The sequence below is a fragment of the Balearica regulorum genome, chromosome 3 (assembly GCF_011004875.1).
Source record: "Balearica regulorum gibbericeps isolate bBalReg1 chromosome 3, bBalReg1.pri, whole genome shotgun sequence".
NCBI classification, from domain to species: domain Eukaryota; kingdom Metazoa; phylum Chordata; class Aves; order Gruiformes; family Gruidae; genus Balearica; species Balearica regulorum.
The window spans coordinates 91,560,654-91,580,714 of NC_046186.1; the positions used below are offsets into that span (position 1 = coordinate 91,560,654).

Below are 20,061 nucleotides of genomic sequence, written 5' to 3' on the forward strand. Positions count from 1 at the left end.
CACTTTTGACTCAGAAGGTGACAGTGGCTTAAAAAAAGGTCAGATTGTCTTTAATCTTTCCCAAAGTTGCCTGGTTAAATCCTGTGGGCAATTTTCACATTATTTGAAGGCTGTAAAGGCTAGGCTCGTTCTGTCAAACCCCTGCAATGAAGCCTCTTGTACTGTAAGTAGACTCAGTGTTACTCATAAAATTCTGCCTACCTCATTTCAAGTATTTTGCTGGCTGTCCTTCTCTCTGCTCTGTGTCCTGGCAATGACCTCCATGTGCTGATCTAGGATGAGCTGTAGCTAATTCTTTTAATATTTGTTGGTTTTCTTGAAGCCCCAGCTCTCACAGTTGTGTGAGAGTACCAGTTCTCCATTTCAGAAACTGAGTGACGTGGAAACATGTAACATACCCCCTCTCTGAAATTCATAAGTTTTATAACTCTAGTGTCAGTATTTTGTGGGTTTTTTCCTTTGTGTGGGGAGGGAGGATTGGGGTTGATAGGACACACGCCAGACAGGAAGCCCTCCAAACATGAGGGAGGGTGATTCCTGTAGGATGCGGACTGGGACATTTGGAAGTGTTTCCTTTGCATGTTGAATGGTGCTGCAGAGGTCAGAGTGCTGTGGTGACCATTTCCTCCATCTCCCAAGGTATGCTGCCTAGGTGTATGCAAAAATGCAACATAGGAAGAGTTTCTTGTTTCTTTGTCCACATAATTAATGATTTTATTCTGTGTTCCCTTGAGCAGCAGCTGCTGCCACAATTTAATCTTCCAGCCTAATCCGAGCCTTGAAACATGATCTTCCTTGCCTGGCTCTGGCAAAGGACGCTTGGCCGAGCAGTGAAACCCGCAGTGCTGGTGCGGGCTGAAGCCTCCACCAGAGGGTGCACGGCTGGTGCCAAACTCCCTGCAGACGGGCTCCAGCCCAGCCCTCTCCCTCCTGGGCGGAGGGAAGGCCCGGGGGCACAGCAAATCGGGCTATGAGCGGCCGCCCCCCAGGGCCAGGCCAGCATCGGGACGAACCTGCCGCTGCCCGGACGGAGAGCTCCCGCCATGCGGGCTGCGGCGGGGCGGGGGGCTGCTGCCCCCTGCCGGCGCCCCGGGACCCCAGCACGGCTCCTGCCTGCGCCTCTCACCGGGCAGCTGCCCGTACCGATCGGCTACTGCCCCATCGGGGCCGCGGAGTGACGGAGGCTCGTGCTGCCATGTCTGTGACCTTTATAAAACTCTCATCGTGACAGCAGTACAAGCAATAGAAAGAACATCTCTTATACACATCTGAATAGATACAGCCTGCGCCCTGCAGGCACAGTGGGGAGGCAGGGCAGCGTGAGCCACACATGCAGCGACTGGACAATCACAAGCGGCCAATGAGGTGCGTAACAACACAGAGATTCGTGTAGAAATTCGCTCGGACCAGGCTCCGGCACTCAGAGAGCCGAGGGAGGCATCAACAGGATATGAAATGTGTGAGAAGACAGCTGGGGCAGCCCACCAGCGGCAGAGGGGCTGGCGGACGCACGCTCCTCCAGCAGGCGTGGTGCTCTTCTCAGCAGAAGCAGGCAAGGTAGCCCAGCTACATTTCTGTTTCTGCTAAGAGGCTGTCACCCAGACCTGACGTCATCAGGACCATCTGGGAGCTGGAATCTGTGGCAAGAGAAGGAGAAAAACCATGAACCATTTGGGCTGCCAGAGAACGCAGAGCTGTACTCCAGATCCAGAGGTGAGGATGAGGAATTAGAGCACAGCACGGTGGGAAGTGAACTGCTGAGAGGATTGTGAGATTAAGTAGTAACTAGGTCTGCTCTGGCCACACAGCAGAACAGAATCGATGTTTGGGGAGGGGGGAGGAAGGCAGAGACAGCAGCAAGAGCCCAGGGTGGGGATCTGCATTTGTTATCTTGGCTGTCAAGAGGAACATCAGCTCTGAGCCCTCCTCACATACACTTGCAGGTGACAGTGGTTGTGCTGACCCAGCCCTACACAGAGCTTCAAATCTGCACTCACTGAGTGTCTTTTCAGCTATAGAGACAATGTCCAGGTGGGCCGGGCTGGCAGGCTGCAAGCCTGGTGGTGCCTTCCTGAGAGCAGGGAATGCAGCGGGCAAGCAGCCATTTTATGGCAGCAGAGGCCTGGAAATCTTGACTTTCTGCACTGCATGAATGGAGGGTTTGTGCAGGAAGGTGAGGGCAGCTTGCTGGCTCTGCAATGGCACAGAACGCCAGCCAGGAATGCTGTGACTCCCCCCCCCCCCCCCCCCCCCCCCCCCGCCATGCCAAGTGAATTGGCTGCAAGGAGGATGCATGCATAGCAAGTAAGAAACTCAGCAGGGTACCTGTTTCCCATCCAGAAGCCTTTTTAATGACACAAAAAAATTGGGTTTTTTTCCTGGATGAGGGTGGGGGGGGAAATCAAAACTGCTGCATACGATCTCTGTTTTGGGGATCAAATTCTGGAAACTGGACCCAAAACAGCCAGAGCTGTCAGTAAAGGATTTTTTATGGTTTTAATAAATGAGGATCCAGATGTTTTGAGGCCCAGGGAGTGGTTGTGCTCGTTTGCTGCTAGTCTGATAAAAGAATTGGGAGGGAAGGACAATTAAAGGTTAAAAAAAACCCCAAACAACCCAACCAGCAGGATCACAAGGTAGACATGACAATATGCAATATATATACCAACCATACACAACAGGCTACTGCTATCTCCATAGTATACCTTTTTTTTTCCTGTTACAAGCCACCGCACAGAAGATAGGCTGTGGCACCTGGCTAACCCCCCCTCACACGTTTAGGACAGAGATAGGAATATCTGATGCTGTGCGGATTGCAGGGAGGTTCTGAAAGCAGTGACGAATGTATGAGTTTTGGCTAGGATGTCTGGCAAAGGTACCTGAGATCTTTAATGCTCCTGCCCTTGAGTTTTAAGACTTTGCACAAAGATTTCATTCCTGCAGCATCAGGGAAAACGCCTCTGAGGTACCACTGCTACTCTTTGCAGCAGCCGCATTGTCCTTGGAGGCTGGCTGCCTTTCTAAGCAGCTCAGCCCAATGCTATTCCAGGTGAAGGTCATGCCTGGAGGCTGTCTGGATTCCAGTTCACAGGGAGGAGGGCAGACCCCATTCACCAACCCAACCACAGCTGGAAACACCCCAGAGACCCCTATTCCTGCCTGTCAGCCCCTGCCCACGGCGCAGGTCCCAGAGCTCTTACTGTTCTGGCAGATCCAGGGGTTCTTCTCCCTGGCCGTGACTTCACGAGCCTCCATCTCCTCCTCTTCCTCACCCTCTGAGAGCAGGTCAGAGATCTGCTGCTGCAGCTCGGGACTAATGTTGTTCTCTGCCAGGATGAGTGTCCGTAGGGCTGTGGGGTAATTCTCTACCATGTCCAGCAAGGTCTGGGCAGAGAGCAAGATAAACAGGCTGACAAGCAGCACAAACAGCAGCTAGGCTGAGCAGAAAGAGGCCTGTCTCCCTGCAAACTCCAGCCCTCTTCTTACCTCTGCCTTCCTTTGCCTTTGACCTCCCTCCTCCAGGCTTTCTGAGAGCCCGAGGGCTTCTCATCTTTCTGTGGGAAGAGCTGAGCCTGGATTTCCTGGCTCTACCTAAAGAGGAAGGGACTTGTCTACACCCTGTTGCTTCCACATATCCAGGCTACTCCCCTCTTATCACTGGGAGCTGGGGCTCTGAGGGGAGAGCCTGTGCTACCAAGCCTTGGCCAGTATCTGTCCTCAGAGCTTTATCTCTGATCCTCAGTCACAAATCCAACCCCTTACTTCTTCCAAGAAAACCAAGCTACAAATAGAGCCACATGTTCCTGCCTGCTGACTTGAGGGAGATCCAGGAGCCCTTGTAAACCTGTGGCCTACAAGCTCCTCCTGTGACCAAATGCAACAGGCCAGGGGAAAGCAACAGCAGCCCTGGGCGCAGGGAGGGAAGGGGATGCATGTGGACTCAGGGAGGGGGATGGAGGCAGGTGTAGGTCCTAGGGCTTCTACAAATGGCCAAGACCTATGTCCTTGAGACGTTAGTGATGCTGTAGAATAACTGTAGGCTCTCATACCTGGGCTGACTGGTTGGTAAGTCCTGTTCCCTCCAAGTCCAGAACTTCAAGGGTTCGACTGGAGGCCACAGCAACGGCAAGCATCCCTGCTACCTGGTCACCTGTGGGAGAAGCAAATGGGCTGTCAGCAGTGCCTGCCTTCCCTCATGTAATACCACATGACCTCATGGGCCTGGGGCTGTCATGGAAACATCCTCTGTGTATTTCTGCCATCAGACAACCTCCAAATCTCAGTTACCTTGTCAAGGGGGGAAGCTGATAACTGAGAAAAGAGACAAGGCAAAGGTGCACCATTTTGTGGTTATGGGAGCAGTCACTGATTATCAGGGCGAACATGAAGGAACACAGTGAAATTGTTTTTACTCCCTGAGGAACCACGTCTCCCCAAATCTTCTTCCTACTCAAGGATGCAAGGGCCTTTAACAGTCCCTGTAAGGCATCCCAGACACAGAATAGGGAGCTGAATACCTCAGTCTAGGGGGAGGTTGGAAGGTTGGAGCCGGACAGGGGACCCTGCACCAGCTGACGGACTGCCTCCCTGGAAAGGGGGCAGACTTTTGGGGGTGGACGCAGCGGGACCAGGAGCATTAAAGATGGTGAAGAGACAAGAATGCAGCGCGTTCTGACATTCCCTGGCGAGTGCCAAGATACTGTACAACTGTGACACCTTTTCTTGGGGAAAAAAAAAAAAAGCTGTCAGGTAACACCAGGAGGTACCTGGTCAGACAGACAGGGCCTCGGGGAGGCTCCCTTTCCAGACAGGGTGAGGAGGGGAGCGCCCAGCCGATGCTCAGGGAGGCATGGCCTGGTCTCCTCACCACCTTGCAGCAGAGCTGGAGAGAGTTGGTTTCTATGGCAACCAGTGCCAGGCTCTCCTCCTCCTCCTCCCTGCTCTGCCTGGAAGATGAAGGGGGGAGTGCGGGGACATACTGCATCTGCCAAGCCAGCATCGGCGCCCAGGGCTTCAGAAACAGGGGAGATGTGGAGGGTCAAATGTGATGACAAAGGCGGTGGAGTGGGCAAGGCACAACCTAATTTCTGCACCTCCCCACAGGGCACACGGCCACCTCACACAAGCAGAGCAGCAAGGCTGGCTTTCCCCACAGCCGAGGGCACCTGGCAGGGTGAACTTGCTGTCGGAGATCAGAAAGGACCTATGCAAGAAACTGCCCCATCCTGCTGGTGAAGCTCTGCTGCCCTTCTAGAGCTTGGTTCCCAGCCACCCACCAGCACAAATCACACAAACACTGAGAAGCAGGAGTGCAGTGTCCCCTGGCACCCCAGCTTACCTAGGGGGTTGTAGTCCAGGTTCAGCACACGGAGCTGTGAGCTGTGAGCCACTGCAATGGCCAGGCGTCCCCAGCCTTTGCTTGTGACACCTGGGTTGGCGCTCAGCGTTAGCTCTTTGAGGCCTGGAGGAGAGAGAAGCCAAACCACAACCTTAGGGTCACCAAGGCAGCCTCCAGGGAACTAGTTCAGCTAACCAGGACAGCTTCAAGTCGTGTTCCCTGTACCCTGATGGGCTAAAGGGTTTGGTTTGCTCTGACAACCATCATCACATATTTCACTGATCAGTGAAATATTTCACTGCCTTCAGCAGTGTCCCTTCATTTGCCCATGCTGCGACTGCCCTATTTCTCTGCTCTCACAAACTGCGTCCTGCTTACCCTAAATAGCAAACACAATAGAAACAATACGGGGTGTGCGAGGTGACTGACCGGAAGGAGGTGGTATGAGGTGACAGGTTGGAGAGAGGATAACAGGGACAGTATGCTCTGAAGCCTGCACCTAGGAGGGGTTGCCAGTTGAGATAAGAGCATTAGTGGCACTGTAAGCACAGAGGAGAAGGTACTGAGGAGAGGAGGTAGAAAGCAGTTTGAAAGTCGGGAGAGAGGGATGGTGTTACCTCAACACATGCCAGCTCTCAGCTTAACTGGACCACTGGCCTCTGGCCCTATAAAGATCTGAGTCATGATGCTAAGGCTACCAACACCCAACTACACACTCACGAAGTGGACCCACAAGCAGGGACAATTCCCAGGCACTGACAATCAAGCCAAGTGCTCAGGTGGGAGCACACCATATATGTATGTATAGTCATAAGCAACATGCAAATGCAAAATAATAAATTCAAAGTCCAAGCTGTCCCCTCTTCCAGTTTCAAACACTCCCATCATGAAACCGAAGCAACCTGTTGGTCCCTGAGTTCCAAACTGCCAGCAGGACAGATCAATAGCAGAAAGACCATGCCTGCCCGAGGGAACCGCTCCTCTGTTCCTTGGCTTTTCTGCCTTACTTAAGTTGGGGAAAGAAATTCCTCAGCCCAGGCAAACTACAGAGCCTGCCTCCACCAGGGCTGAGGATTTACTGCTGTATGTGAGAGCTCCACCAGTCGTTGTGCAGCCCGCGGCCCCTGGTGCTTACCGGACTTGGCCCCGTCAGGTGGCAGAAGCCCACAGATAAGGTTGATGCCTTCATCACCCAGCATGCAGTCTCCTAGATCCAGAGCCACCAGTGAGGGGTGGATGGAGAGAGCAGGGTTGAGGAGGGCCAAGCCTGCATCTGTCAGGGGACTCCCATGGAGGCTGTGCAGGTAAAAGGGAAAATTACTAAGCAGCCTTTTTTCTGGGGGCTAACTAACCCAGCAGGGAGGGAGAAACAGACGAAAGGAGGAGGATGACAAATCCTAATCCCAGGTGGGGAAAAAGCACTGGGAATCCTCTGCTGCGAGGGTCACCTGGCCGTCACGGCGGCCCTCCTCTCCTGGCCGGGATGAGGGTGCGCAGGGGATGCCAGCGGGGCGGGGGCAGCCCCCGCCACCGGGACAACCCAGGTTGGAGGGGCCGACACGGAAAGCCGGGGCCGTGCCCAGCCCGCGGGGGCAGCGGTGGCTCCCTCACAGCCGGGTGAAGGGCGAGGGGTTACCCTCCGCAACTTCAAGGGCATTTTTCTTCCGACAAGACTTAAATTCAGGGGCTGGCCCGGAGCTGTGAGCCCCCCGAAAGACCCGTTCCTGCCCGAGAGGGGACCAGGGGCACCCCCCGCAGCCCCCCACCCCGCTGTACTCACAAGAGGGACTGGACGGAGCGGTTTGTCTTCAGGGCCTCGGCCAGCTGCTTGACGCGGTTGATGTTGGAGACGATGCCCAGGTTGAGGTTGAGCTGGGCCAGGGAGCGGGACTCGGCCGCCGCCCGGCAGACGTGCCCGAAGTCCCGCTCGGAGAGCTGGCAGCCCCGCAGCGACAGCAGCCGCACCGAGTTCTCCCGCAGGCTCTCGCAGATGTCCCGGATCTCCGCCCCCGACAGTGCCTCCCCGGAGATCTGGATGGAGCCCGGCAGCATCTTCCCCCCGCTCGGGGAGCCGCCGCCCGCCGCCGCCCGCCGATCCCCTCGCGGCGGATGGGCGCCGGGGGGGAGCCGCGCTGCGCGCTGCGGGCCGGCGCGGACGCCAACGCCGCTGCCGCCGCCGCTGCCGCCGCCGCCGCCGCCGGGCAGTCCCAGCCCGGCCCACCGCGGCCCCGGGGGCGTCACCGCGCAGCCTTACCGGCGACCGCCGGGCCGCCCCGCTCCACCCGGCAGGGCCACCGCCCCTCCGCGGGCGGCGAGACCCGGGGGAGCCATCGGCGGGGGCTAATCCAGACCGGCGCCGGACTCTGAGCCCCGCGGAGCCGCACCGCCCCGCTGCACCAGCATCGCCGGAGGGGGCCGGGCAGCCCCGCCGCTCCCCGCCCCGCTCCGCCCGCACCTGCCGGGCCGCCCCGCCTCCTCCCTGCCGCCGCTCCGGGCCGTCCTAGCGCCTGGGGCGGGCCGCCCCCAGCCCCCGCCCTCCCCTCGGCCCCCCGCCGGGCGGGGCCGCCTCCTCGCGGAAGGGGGCGGGCGGGAAGGGACACACACCCCCATCCCACCCCGGCGTCCCCCGACGCCATCTTGGATCCCGACGCACCTCAAAGCCCATGAGGGGCAACATCGGCGCCTAGCGGCTCCTGCCCGCCGCCCTGAGGGCTGTGTCCTGATTGCTGAAGGGGTGCAGTAAGGGGAGGGAGGGTGCGAGAAGCTCTTGGGAAAGGCTCTCCTTGCTGGCCTCCCTCCCACCTGGGGAAAGGGCTAAAGTCATTGGGCTATGGCATACTCTGCTTCTTGGTCTGAGGAACAGCAGCCTCCCGCTGGCTTCGGCAACATTTATGCATAAACACGTTGAGCTTGGACCCATGGCTTAATGGTGAGGTTGGTGTGAACCACTTCTTGTGGCCCAGAGCTTGTGGAGCTGGTGCACGGAGGCAGCTGGTGAAAGGTGAAGGGGTTGGGGAAGTGCCACAGGCATCCTTATCCCCGCAGCTCACAGCCTTCACCCTCAGCCTGACCCGTAGTGTGAGGGCTGTACCTTCCCCCCTGCTAATTTGCAGGTCTGGATCAGAGGGATTTGTTCCTTCTCTCCCCCAGGTCAGGTAATCCTGTACTTGGAGAGAAACAGGAAGCAGGGCCTCTGTGTTTTCAACTCCACTGAGCTGAAAAAGGAAGCCAGTGATGTGGAAATTAGGTTAAACCGCCTAAGTAGGCAGCTTTCTGCACATAACTAATCTGGCTGCTGCATATAGCAGTGCTCAAGTGAATTTCCAGTCCGGTGGGTAACTCAGGGACGAACTCAGGCTCCTCTGCTTAGTTTGCAGGCCAGGGAGGGAGAGAGAGGATGGAAAGTGAGGGGGGAAAATAGGATGTAGAAGGGGACGTGAAGCAATTCTCCTCCATTGAAGTGGAGGCATGGGTCACCTGAGCCAAGGGCTGCATGTTAGGTCCTGAACGAGTCAAGAGGAGCACCAGATAAGAAGCTGGACTCAGATGTAAACTTTAAGACTTTGGCTGCAGCATCTAATTTAAAGTGTTGGTGTTGCCATGCACTTTGAGTAATCCATTGCTGTTCTCTTGAGCTATCTACACACCTCCCTCTGTTTTCCTGTTGCACAGGGCTGCATGGGCTCAATATTACACCTGCAAGATGCGCCAAGAACAGACCACTGGCCTGGCAACTCATCTGTGCTGGGATACGAGCAGCAGCTGCGAGCATTGATCTGTGCAGTACTGCTACAGGTGATGTCTTTCAGAAAAGGAGGGACTGATCTCTAAGGGCACATTAAATGGTCCAGGTGAGAACAAGATCCTATGTATTGCAGGGCTGCGAGGGGCAGAGGCTGGATGTCAGAGTTGTGGCTGGGGGGTGACTAAGAAAATACCAGCTGTTGATCAGCACAGGTTGACTGGAAGACTGCGCTCAGTCTCAGTTTGCAATTACCTCCAGGCACTAATTAACCCATGCTTTGTTAAACAGGCTATTATTAGAGAGGTGCTTGGAGGAGAGCCCCTGAGACATGTCCCACTTCAATTGACAGCAGTAGTCCTGAAGCCTTGCTTAGAGACCATCAGGCTGCTTCTAAAGCCCTAGTGCTGGCATCTTCACTGCCTGTTGTCAGGAGCAAGACACATTGAGGAGACACGTGTTCTACCTTGCTTTATGCTCAGATACTGGGGAAAAGTGGCACAGGAGCTAATGGTTTAAAGCCTTGGCTCACTAAACCTAATTAAGGGCTATGCAGAGGGGAATTTGGCAGTGAAGAACTAGATACTGCTTCCTTGTCATGTTACCCAGCAGGTTTGGGGAAGCTAGCTTATTGTGTACCTACTGGGGGAATGAGGAATGAGAGTTGATTCTCTAGACTGATATCATTAAGACCTAACACATAAATGGAGAAAAACAGTGGATGGGGAGTAGCTGGAGTGAGACTAGATGTAGGAAGGAAAACACATGTGAGAAGAAACAGCCAACCTGTAACCCATACCACAGCTGAGGTGATGGTAGGTGCAACAATGATGGACTGTAAAAAGGGCTGGACTCCCAGTTACTGCAGAGGAAAGAAGGAGGTCATAGCATGCTTTAATATACGTTTTACTTTCCTCTTCTGAATCTGACAGCCTTATATGTTTATTTCAGCTTAAATAAAATGGAGTTTACACAGTTTTCACAGAGCAACCCTTCCTCAAAGGGGGGGTGTGTGTGTGGCAGGATTGTTTCAGATTTGCTGCAAGGGAGGAGGGAGACAATTATTTTAGATTTGGTGCAAGAGCCATGGCAGGCAACAAAGGCACAGATAGTCTGGCATGATAGGGCTGTAAGGCTTGTCCTGATAACTAGAGGACTTGAGTAAGCACTGAGAGATGCCCTCCCACAAAGACTTTACTAAGGCTGCGTGCTCAGCATGCTCCCTGGAACTGCAGCACACATGCATTTCCCTGCAAAAGCGCATCCCTCTGTCAGCAAAAGGAGATGCTGAAACTCTCAGCCGAGTGCTGGATTTCTGGCAGTACAGAACAATTCAGCTTCCAGTTGCTGCTGCACAGATAATTAATTAGGGCTGAAGAAGTGGAGCAGAGCAAGCCCATAGTTTCCGAGAGGGTGGCTGTTTGTCACCCTGGTCATCTGTCCCCAGCTGATAGGACACAAGCTGTGCAGGGGAAGCGTGAAAAGTTTGCTCGCTGCTCTCTCCTGTGCTTTGAGTGAAAACACAGGGCGCAGCTTCATCCCTCTGATATAGCCAAGTTGCTAGGTGTGGGAAGGGAGCACTGCGTCTGTAGATCAGCAGTGATAATGTTTGGCACAGAATGATTTTTCTTCTTGGCTGGACTTATTCTAGGACAACTGTCTCCTTCTCTTTTCCTTCCCCTCTTGCTTGTGCTTGGAGAGCTTGCATCAAGAGAAACAGACCCGTTCTAGGCTGCCAGGGCAAGAAGTGTGAATTAGAAACCAGCCTCCCATGGAGCTAATAAAGAGGGAAATACCAGAGTCATGCAGCATTACAACTAACACTTCCATTTTGTCAAGTTTGAAAGTAATGGAAATTCTAGGAGCTTAAAGTGGTTCAATTGGTCCAAAAAATGTGGAGGCTACTAGCCCAAATAATTAATTTGATTCCCCCAAACAATTTGGTGTTTTCAGCCAAAAATAAGTTGGGGGGGGGGGGGGAGGAGAACCGAGTAAGAGAACATGTCTATTATGTATGTTTGTTAACAGATGAGCTTCTTGATCTTGGAAGGGGAACAAATTGTGAACTCAGGAATAAGCAAACAGTGGAAAGTAGATCTGTGAAAATGCTCAAGTCCTATCCAGTGACGTTCTTGTTTTTAAGTGAAGCAGATGACCAGCCTGACAACAGTAGCTGGCACTAGCTTCCTCTCTTTCCTTCTACCTTGGCACTACTTCGAATGCCACTACAGCTGCATCCTCTCCCACCAATATAAGCAAGGGGCCAAAGAGTGCAGTTCTGACGTGCTATCTGCTGTGTGCACAGCTAACTTGTGGGCACACCAAGAAAGGGAAACATCTTGGGGGGCGGGTTTCCAGCTTGAGCATAAGGGTGAACTTCTCCGAGGAGTGGCTCCTCTCCCCAGGTCATCCAGAGCTACAGGGAGAAGAGAGAGAAGGTGAAAGCCAGGTATCAGCGAACAGCTTTCTACTGTTGGACCAGTACAAGTTAGAACAGTGAGGGAAGGCTACATCCTAAGTAGGTAGTGAGCAAGCTCACTACCCTGGACTTCAGGAGAGCGGGCTTTGGCCTCTTCAGGGATCTGCTTGGTAGAGTACCACGGGACAAAGCCCTGCAGGGAAGAGGGGCCCAAGAAAGCTCGTCAGTATTCAAGGGTCACCTTCTCCAAGCTCAGGAGCGATGCATCCCAACAAAGAGAAAGTCAGGCAAAAGTGCCAGGAGGCCCACATGGGTGAACAAGGAGCTCCTGGGCAAAGTCAAACAAAAAAAGGAAGCCTACGGAGGGTGGAAGCAAGAACAGGTAGCCTGGGAGGAATACAGAGAAACTGTCCAAGCAGCCAGGGATCAGGTTAGGAAAAGCTAAAGCCCTGAGAGAATTAAGCCTGGCCAGGGACGTAAAGGGCAACAACAAAAGCTTCTACAGGTATGTCAGTGATAAAAGGAAGACTAGAGAAAGTGTGGGCCATCTCTGGAAGGAAATAGGTGACCTGGTTAGCCAGGATATGGAGAAGGCTGAGGTAATCAACTACTTTTTTTGTCTCAGTCTTCACTGGCAAGTGCTCTAGCCACACCACCCAAGTTGCAGAAGGCAAAGGCAGGGACTGGGAGAATGAAGAACCACCCCCTGCAGGAGAAGATCAGGTTCAAGAATATCTAAGGAACCTGGAGGTGCACAAGTCCATGGGATCTGATGAGATACCTCCGTGGGTCCTGAGGGAACTGGCGGATGAAGTGGCCAGGCCACTCTCCATCATATTTGAGAAGTCCTGGCAGTCCAGTGAAGGTCCCACTGACTGGAAAAGGGGAAACATAACCCCCATTTTTAAAAAGGGAAAGACCCAGGGAACTACAGGCCGGTCAGTCTCACCTCTGTGCCTGGCAAGATCATGGAGCAGATCCTCCTGGAGGCTATGCTCAGGCACATGGAAAATAAGGAGGTGATTGGTGACAGCCAACATGGCTTCACTAAGGGCAAATCATGCCTGACAAATTTGGTGGCCTTCTGTGATGAGGTTACAGTGTTGGTGGACAAGGGAAGAGCAACTGATGTCATCTACCTGGACTTGTGCAAAGTATTTGACACTGTCCCACATGACATCCTTGTCTCTAAATTGGAGAGACATGGATTTGATGGATGGACCACTTGGTGGATAAGGAATTGGCTGGACGGTTGCACTCAAAGAGTCGTGGTCAACAGCCCAATGTCCAAGTGGAGACCAGTGGCATTCCTCAGGGGTCGGTACTGGGACCGGCCCTCTTTAACATCTTTGTCGGTGACATGGACAGTGGGATCGAGTGCACCCTCAGCAAGTTTGCTGATGATGCCCAGCTGTGTGGTGTGGTTGACATGCTGGAGGGAAGGGATGCCATCCAGAGGGACCATGACAGACTGGAGAGGTGGGCCTGTGTGAACCTCATGAAGTTCAACAAGGCCAAGTGCAAGGTCCTGCACATGGGTCAGGGCAATCCCAAGCACAACTACAGGCTGGGCAGAGAATGGATTGAGAGCAGCCCTGAGAAGAAGGACTTGGGGGCGTTGGTAGACAGGAAGCTCAACATGAGCCGGCAGTGTGCGCTTGCAGCCCAGAAAGCCATCCGTATCCTGGGCTGCCTCAAAAGAGGTGTGACCAGCAGGTCGAGGGAGGTGATTCTGCCCCTCTACTCCGCTCTGGTGAGACCCCACCTGGAGTACTGCGTCCAGCTCTGGGGGCCCCAGTACAAGAGAGACATCAAGCTGTTGGAGAGAGTCCGGAGGAGGGCTGCAAAGATGATCAGAGGGCTGGAGCACCTCCCCTATGAAGACAGGCTGGGGAATTGGGGTGGTTCAGCCTGGAAAAAAGAAGGCTCCAGGGAGATCTAATTGCAGCCTTCCAGTATCTGAAGGGGCCTACAGGAAAGATGGTCAGGGACTGTTTATGTGGGAGTGTAGTGACAGGACAAGGGGTAATGGGTTTAAGCTGAAGGAGGGTCAATTTAGATTAGATATTGGGAAGAAATTCTTTACTGTGAGAGTGGTGAGGCACTGGAACAGGTTGCCCAGAGAGGTTGTGGATGCCCCATCCCTGGAAGTGTTTAAGGCCAGGTTGGATGGGGCTTTGGGCAACCTGGTCTAGTGGAGGGTGTCCCTGCCCATGGCAGGGGGGTTGGAACTAGATGATCTTTGAGGTCCCTTCCAACCCAAACTATTCTATGATTCTATGATCCGAACTACACAATTCTAAGTTACTGCACTGCAAGTAAGCCTAGGCTGGGCTGCTCTGCTTCCCCATCCTTACTGGAGCTTTCCTGCATCGGTATGCTGGAAATAAATGTGCCAACTGTATTACCATTGCATGCTCCTCCATTTCTCTCTGTTTAATGGAAACAATGAGGAAAAGTTTGCCAGAGACACTCTTCTCTTATGGCTCCAGAAGTCCTTTCAAGAAATAAGGCCTAGACTCAGCTTGAATAGCCAGACAGGACACAGACTGTGTCTGGGGGAGCAGGATACCACTCCTGCTCAGAGCAACGAGGTGAAAGTCCCATGGTTGGGAGACAAGCTGCATGAGGGTGGACTGAAATATCCACAGGAGACCATACACAAACATGCTGCCCCTGCAGTCAGAACTGCCAGCCCACAGAGCAACATGGGCAGAAGGACAATAGGAACAAAAGGTGCTGTGGAAGCACGGGGACAGATACATTTCTGACGTAAACAGGAGAAGGGATGGTAAGGTGAGACAGCAGCTTGGACCAAGTGAAAAGAGAGGGATCAATCTGGAACACGGTTAAACACATGGTTAAACATCATGCTGTTCCTGAAACTCTCCAGAGAGACTAAAGTTCCTGCACCTTTTGGGCTATGGAAAAGGTGTGCAGGACAGGCCACATATCACAGAATATTTGAAGCAGGACAGCAGAAAATTGCAAAGAATCCTGCCTTGAGTCTAGGACAGGATAGATAAAGGCATAGAGACCCAACGCCATTCTTCCATTACACAAGTAGGCTCAAACATAAGACATCATTCAGCACCAACATCATTTAATTCTTCCCTCTTCAGGACAGGAACAGGGCAGATAGCCCTGGGGTTACATCAGCAAGCGGAAAGAGGGGTAAGGGACAAACTGTGCTGGGAAATCCCAGCTAAACAGGCAGGCAACAGAACCACTATACTCAAGAGAGCCCAGACCTGCGTGGAGGAAGAACATAGTTCTGAGTCATTGAGGTGCCGTCCACTCAGCTGCCTCAAACTGGAATCCAAAGGATAGGTCCAGGAAAACAAAACCAAGTCGTCTTGCTGCTGTTCTGTCCTGTTCCTAAGAGGCAGCAGGTTACTATGGCCCTATGCAGCCCCAAAAGTAGTGAACGAAGCAAGTCCAAGTCTGTGAAACTACAGGGTCAATGCAATGGCTTTGGCTGTTGTGTTCAATACAGCATTGGAAACAACTGGAATGTCTCGGGCAACTCTCTGAAAGGGCGGCATGTTGGGTCCTTCCAACGTGTCCAGGATACCTGCAGGGAACAGAAAAAATGGGGAGAGTGGCAAGAGTAAGTTCAGGACATGTGAAGTGCTTGCAGACAATGGGACTAGACATCTAGCCCCAAAGACTGAACGGGAGTAAACACCACCATCCAGACAATACAGGTCAGAACTTGTCCTTGGGGCAGGGAAACTGCATGTTCCTAAGAGGAACGTAGATCCTTCCACTTTGAGGGTGCCAGATCCAGTCCCCTCCCATTTGACCTGAATATGGACACTGCTAGAGATGCAGCTTTGCCGACGCAGATTGATAAAGTCCTCTCCCCACCTCATCCCAGCACAGATCCTGCTCTTAGACCAATTGTTTGCTTTCATCCTGAGATACACTTCCAGACTTGCATCAGGAGCTGCAGCTGGGGGTGCAATGTGGAATTTTTATCACTGCAATGCAAACATAAGACCATGCTTGCCAGGAAACACGCATACCAATGCAAGTGTCCTCCAGTCCCTGTCAATTACCCTGTCAAGATTGATAATTAGTCTTGGAGTGCCTTGAAGAAAATTGCTTGGAGTATATTTTATCTTATATCATCTGCTGAAAAGTTGCAGATGAACCTTCACCATAAGAATGTATCCAGGAAAGAACAGTATTTACATCTAAAATGATTTGTAATGCTACGTTTAACCCCAAATTATGCAGATTTATCTGAAATATCATGAACAGGTCTGGCTGCCTAAACTCATGGAGAGGCTTGACAAATTGCATATTTAGGGATCTGGAAGCTCTCTAGCAATGGGGTGGAGGAATACTTTTTTTTTTTTTAAAAGGGGTTTAAGATTTTATTAGGAGAAAACAAAAAGACACACAGAAAGGGGACCTGAACATGTATAGCTTGGTAAAAAGCACTGACAGGGGAAGGTGCAGCTTCTGCTATCAGAACTGTACAACACAAGATAAAAAAGTTGTTACACAAAGAAGGAAAAAAGACTAATGAAACATTTCCTGATCAGAGAAAAGCAACCTGACTTCAGCAAGATTCAGGAAGGGACTGAACATCTGCATGCAAGAACAGTCAGTGCTGTTACACTTCACTTGTGGGGAAAGAATGTGTCCCGTCTTACAACTTAGGCCTTAAAGTACTGAGTACTAAAACTGAGTGCACAGAAACTACCCCAACGACTACCTGCTGCCCTACTTTGACAGCTTGCTCTGATAAAGCTAGTGCTGGTCATTCTTGGGTTGGAAACTGGCACAGATGCCCTCAGGTCAGATCCAGACTGTCTATCCTTTCTCTCAGAGAGAGCAAAAAGCAGCTCCTCTTCCCCCAGATCTAACAGCAAATGTCTTCATATCTCCCTTGCTTACCTTCTACCACCTTGTGATAAGCAAAGTGCAGATAGAGGAGGAAAAGCATATGCAGAGCAGCAAGGGTTCCACACAGGATGAGCCGCTGGGTATGCCCCACGGTGCGTGACACCAACACTGCAACCTAGGAGAGAGGTAGAGATCAGAGACAAGGTAGATGCTACTTGAGCCTCTGGCATTGTAGTGAGGAACACACAGGAGAACTGGCCAAGTAGTGAGAGCCAGTGGAAACACTGCTCAGAGCCTTTTTCACAGTTTGCACCAACAAATTCAGAGTCATCTGACTTTGTTTCGTGTAGGTGAACCTTGCCCAGTCTCACAAAGAGGAGGCATGACTCCACGGCAGTGGGGGCTGCAAGGGGCCAAACCTCCTGCAGTTGTTAGAATGGGTGAGGATATTAATCCAAGCATTACCCCCTTACAACGCTGGCCAAATGACCCCAAAACATCAGGCTGTTCCCCACAGCAGCCTGACTGGCTGTGAAATGAACTGCCAAGCCCAAGGAACAGAAAGCAACCACCACTTCCCCCGCCTTTATTTGTCCCCAGAAGAGGAGTACCCCAGGCTATTTGTTCCTTACCATTCGTAGTGTAGAGAGTCCGCCAACACCCAACCAGAAGATATAGAAGAGGGAGTGGAAGTGGATATTATAGGTGACAAAGAGAGTGATGCAGTGTCCAAAAAGACCGTAGCCCTGACAGAAAAAAATATCCATGTGACAAGTGTCAGTCCCACACAAAGGGCTGTTGATCAAGAACATGAGCAGCCTATTCCTGTAACGCTTCACAAAGGCAAAGCTTCCCAAACAACTCATTGAATACCAAAGAGTCAAACAGCACAATTTTAACAGCAGCTCACACCCAGATAATCTGTCTGAATGATTCACAGGAATGTCTGAGATTGCAACTTGGGAAACAGAGGAAAGAGCCTCTGATTCCAGAGCAATTTGAATCTCCTGGGTTTTTTACCACTAGGCTCTCAGATCAAAAAGTACAAAGCAGGAGACCTGCAAAAAGGAACTGCCTCTTTGTGCTGCTCCTGTGCCCGGGATGGGGCAGGTCACAAGAGCATCCTGGAATTCCAGGTTGTCTGTGTGCAGTCACCTGGGACCAGTGATTTACAAGGACTTTTCCCATTCTCTGGGAAGAGCTCACAGGCCACCCTTGTGCTGGAACACCATGCAGCCAACCCGCACCTTGGGACATCCCCATCGGTACATACCAACAGTGACAGCATCTGCACCATCGTGATTTGGGCATTGCACAGATATGCCAGGAAATAGATGAAAGAGGAGACACCCAACCAGTAACCGAAGCAGGTGCCAATAGCTGTGCCCATCAGTGTGCCTTCCCTCTGTGGAGACAGCATCAGGATGAGGATGACTCAAAGAAGTAAGAAGGAGCATCTGGATAATGCTCTTAGTCATACAGTTTAGTTTTAGGTATTCCTGCAAGGGGCGGGGAGTTGGACTCAATGATCCTTATGGGTCCCTTCCAACTTGAGATACATTCTATTCTATGATTCAGGTCATGCTAGCACCCAAATTCCACCACAGAGAGTTCCCATAGCCTTTCCAGGCATTATCAAATAGCTGAATAGCAGCATCCAAGATGCCATGTGACTGACACCCCAGCTCTCCCAGCAGCAGAGCACCAGGATTTTCTGATGCATCCTTCCTCCCATCCCCAAACCAAGAGGTTCTTCCTCAAATCAATCTACTTTTCAGCAAGGTGCTACTCAGTCATGGAAGAGGTTTCCTCTCCCTTTCTAGTGTCATTATAGCAGTCCAGAGCCCAGTCAAACTCAAACTTATTGCTGAGACTCGCCGTACAATGATGGTGTCCGAGGTCTTCATCCCATGCAAAAGGATGGCCACTAGTGTGAAAACCAGCATGAGGGGTCCATACAGCTCGCCTGCAATCTTCTACAGGAGGAGACAGATCAGAAAAGGTTTGGTTAGTGCTCCTGAATACTAGGCTCCCTGCCCCAAGCGATGTGAAAGTGCCTTGGCTGCAGTTTATCACCTATCCACCTGAGAAGTAACAGCAAGGCCATTGCTGACAGGAGCCAGGCAGAATGGGTTGTGTGATGAGGAGTTTGGGATATGTGAAGCCTGGAGGTCTAGAACTGTACCAGCATTAAAGGTAGCACGCTGGGCTTTGGAACAACCACAGGAAAGGCTTTACTAACATTTTCAGGGAGATGAACACCTAACAAACTCAGGTCATTAATAACACGGACTAATTAAGTTTTACAAGGTTCCTGTGGGATGTTCATTTGGGCCATGGAGTCTGATTTAGCAAAAGGGAACTCACCTGTGGGAAATTAATCATCTTCACAGGAATCATGGACTCCAGCAGTCTGCACCATGGCAAAGCAGGGAATGACATCAGAAGCAGGGAGGACAACAGGATGGTTAACAAAATGCCTCAAAAGTAAAAGATCCTGTACACCCATCACCAGAGTTTTCTACTGTGGTCACAGGCCTTGTAGGGCAGAGATTCTTTCTAAATGATCACACAAGGTAACTAAAGAAAATAAACCTTACTGTCCTCGGGTTAACTCTGCTGGAGAGATTCAATGAAAATGTTTAGAGATCCACTCGGGGTGAGAGATCATTGACAGAACAGCAGGAAGTAAAAGCACCTTTCATCATCCAGCCTCACAAAACTTTGCTTTTTTGGACACAGCTATGTTGCAAGCTCAACAGAAGCCACATAACGCAACTGGCTGTAAAAGCCTCCAATAAAAGGCTGAAGATGCCCCAAAGCCCCCCTCCCCCCCCCCTTTTTTTTTTCCCTGAGCAGCTCTGCTGGGTGATGGGGGGTGGCCTCATTAAGGAAGAGGGGGACAAAGCACAGTGTGCTTCCCCATATCAGAGCCTTGCCACACAGCTGGCAGCCCACCCCAGCTTGCTCGCTTTGGGGGGGGCTGCCAGCCTCTCGCTGGCAAGAGGCCGCTGTCCGCACCCCGTTCCCCCATGCCTCTCGGTGGATCTGGCCGAGGCCAGGCCGTGCCCACCTGGTGCGCACTTGGACAGGCTCCACGTCAAAGTAAGGCCGGAGGATGTCGATGTTGGCGTAGAGGCTGAAGGCCCTGGAGGCTTGCCTCTTCCCCACCTGCCACATCTGCGGAGAGAAGGGAGCTGGAGCTGGCAGCGGCCGGGCGGTGCCCCCCGGGGGGTGGGGCAGCAGGGACCCGGGCTCACCTGGTCAGCCACCTGCCTGCCCAGCTGCCCCCGCAGCCCCTTCATGCCCAGGAATTCCCCGTCCTCCTCCTCGGCAGCCCCCGCCTCGCCCTCCGCTGCCTCCTCCTCCTCTTCCTCCTTCATGCGCTGGTGCATCTCGCCCATGTCCTCGAAGCTAGAGCCGGACGTGTCGTCCATGTTTTCCATGTCAATTACGGCGGAGCCGCCACCCTGCGCCGGGGCAGACAGCGTCAGTGCCCGCTCGGCTCGGCTCAGCCCCGCAACGCGGCCGCCACACCCGGCCCGGTCCCACCTGCATGTTGTCCTCGAAGCCGCCCCAGTCGGCGGCGGTGCCGCTCCTGCCGCCGGCCGCCGCCCCCGGCGCGGACATGGTGCCCGGCCCGCGCCGCGCTGGCTGCTGCCGCTCGCCAGCAGCCGAGCACCCGGATGTGACGTTAGCGGTAGA

General features: G+C 52.8%; 2 protein-coding genes across 2 annotated transcripts; both read right to left on the reverse strand.

Moving 5' to 3' along the window:
• Positions 1-1,191: 1,191 nt before the first annotated feature.
• LRRC73 (leucine rich repeat containing 73) lies at positions 1,192-7,587 on the reverse strand. The gene is made up of 6 exons (XM_075748948.1): positions 7,119-7,587; positions 6,474-6,634; positions 5,339-5,461; positions 4,050-4,150; positions 3,201-3,384; positions 1,192-1,637 (listed from the first exon to the last, which is right to left on the reverse strand). The coding sequence occupies exons 1-6, from the start codon at positions 7,388-7,390 to the stop codon at positions 1,567-1,569; spliced, it is 912 nt and encodes a 303-aa protein (XP_075605063.1). The 5' UTR covers positions 7,391-7,587; the 3' UTR covers positions 1,192-1,566.
• A 6,998-nt stretch (positions 7,588-14,585) lies between these two features.
• YIPF3 (Yip1 domain family member 3) lies at positions 14,586-20,061 on the reverse strand. Its single transcript, XM_075748947.1, has 9 exons — positions 19,909-20,061; positions 19,617-19,826; positions 19,430-19,536; positions 18,724-18,769; positions 18,240-18,332; positions 17,630-17,761; positions 16,989-17,102; positions 16,408-16,531; positions 14,586-15,073 (listed from the first exon to the last, which is right to left on the reverse strand). Exons 1-9 carry the CDS (start codon positions 19,984-19,986, stop codon positions 14,952-14,954), a joined length of 1,026 nt encoding a protein of 341 aa, XP_075605062.1. The 5' UTR covers positions 19,987-20,061; the 3' UTR covers positions 14,586-14,951.

Bases quoted from the DNA above. Each gene is read 5' to 3' on its own strand.
- LRRC73 (XM_075748948.1), bottom strand. From the start codon at position 7,390: ATGCTGCCGGGCTCCATCCAGATCTCCGGGGAGGCACTGTCGGGGGCG. The intron at 6,635-7,118 runs GTGAGTACAGCG...TTACCTGCACAG, and splicing joins CGCTCCGTCCAGTCCCTCTT to CCTCCATGGGAGTCCCCTGA. The intron at 5,462-6,473 runs GTAAGCACCAGG...TCTCTCCTCCAG, and splicing joins ACCTGACGGGGCCAAGTCCG to GCCTCAAAGAGCTAACGCTG.
- YIPF3 (XM_075748947.1), bottom strand. From the start codon at position 19,986: ATGTCCGCGCCGGGGGCGGCGGCCGGCGGCAGGAGCGGCACCGCCGCC. The intron at 19,827-19,908 runs GTGGGACCGGGC...GCCCCGGCGCAG, and splicing joins GCTTCGAGGACAACATGCAG to GGTGGCGGCTCCGCCGTAAT. The intron at 19,537-19,616 runs GTGAGCCCGGGT...TTCTCTCCGCAG, and splicing joins GCAGGCAGGTGGCTGACCAG to ATGTGGCAGGTGGGGAAGAG.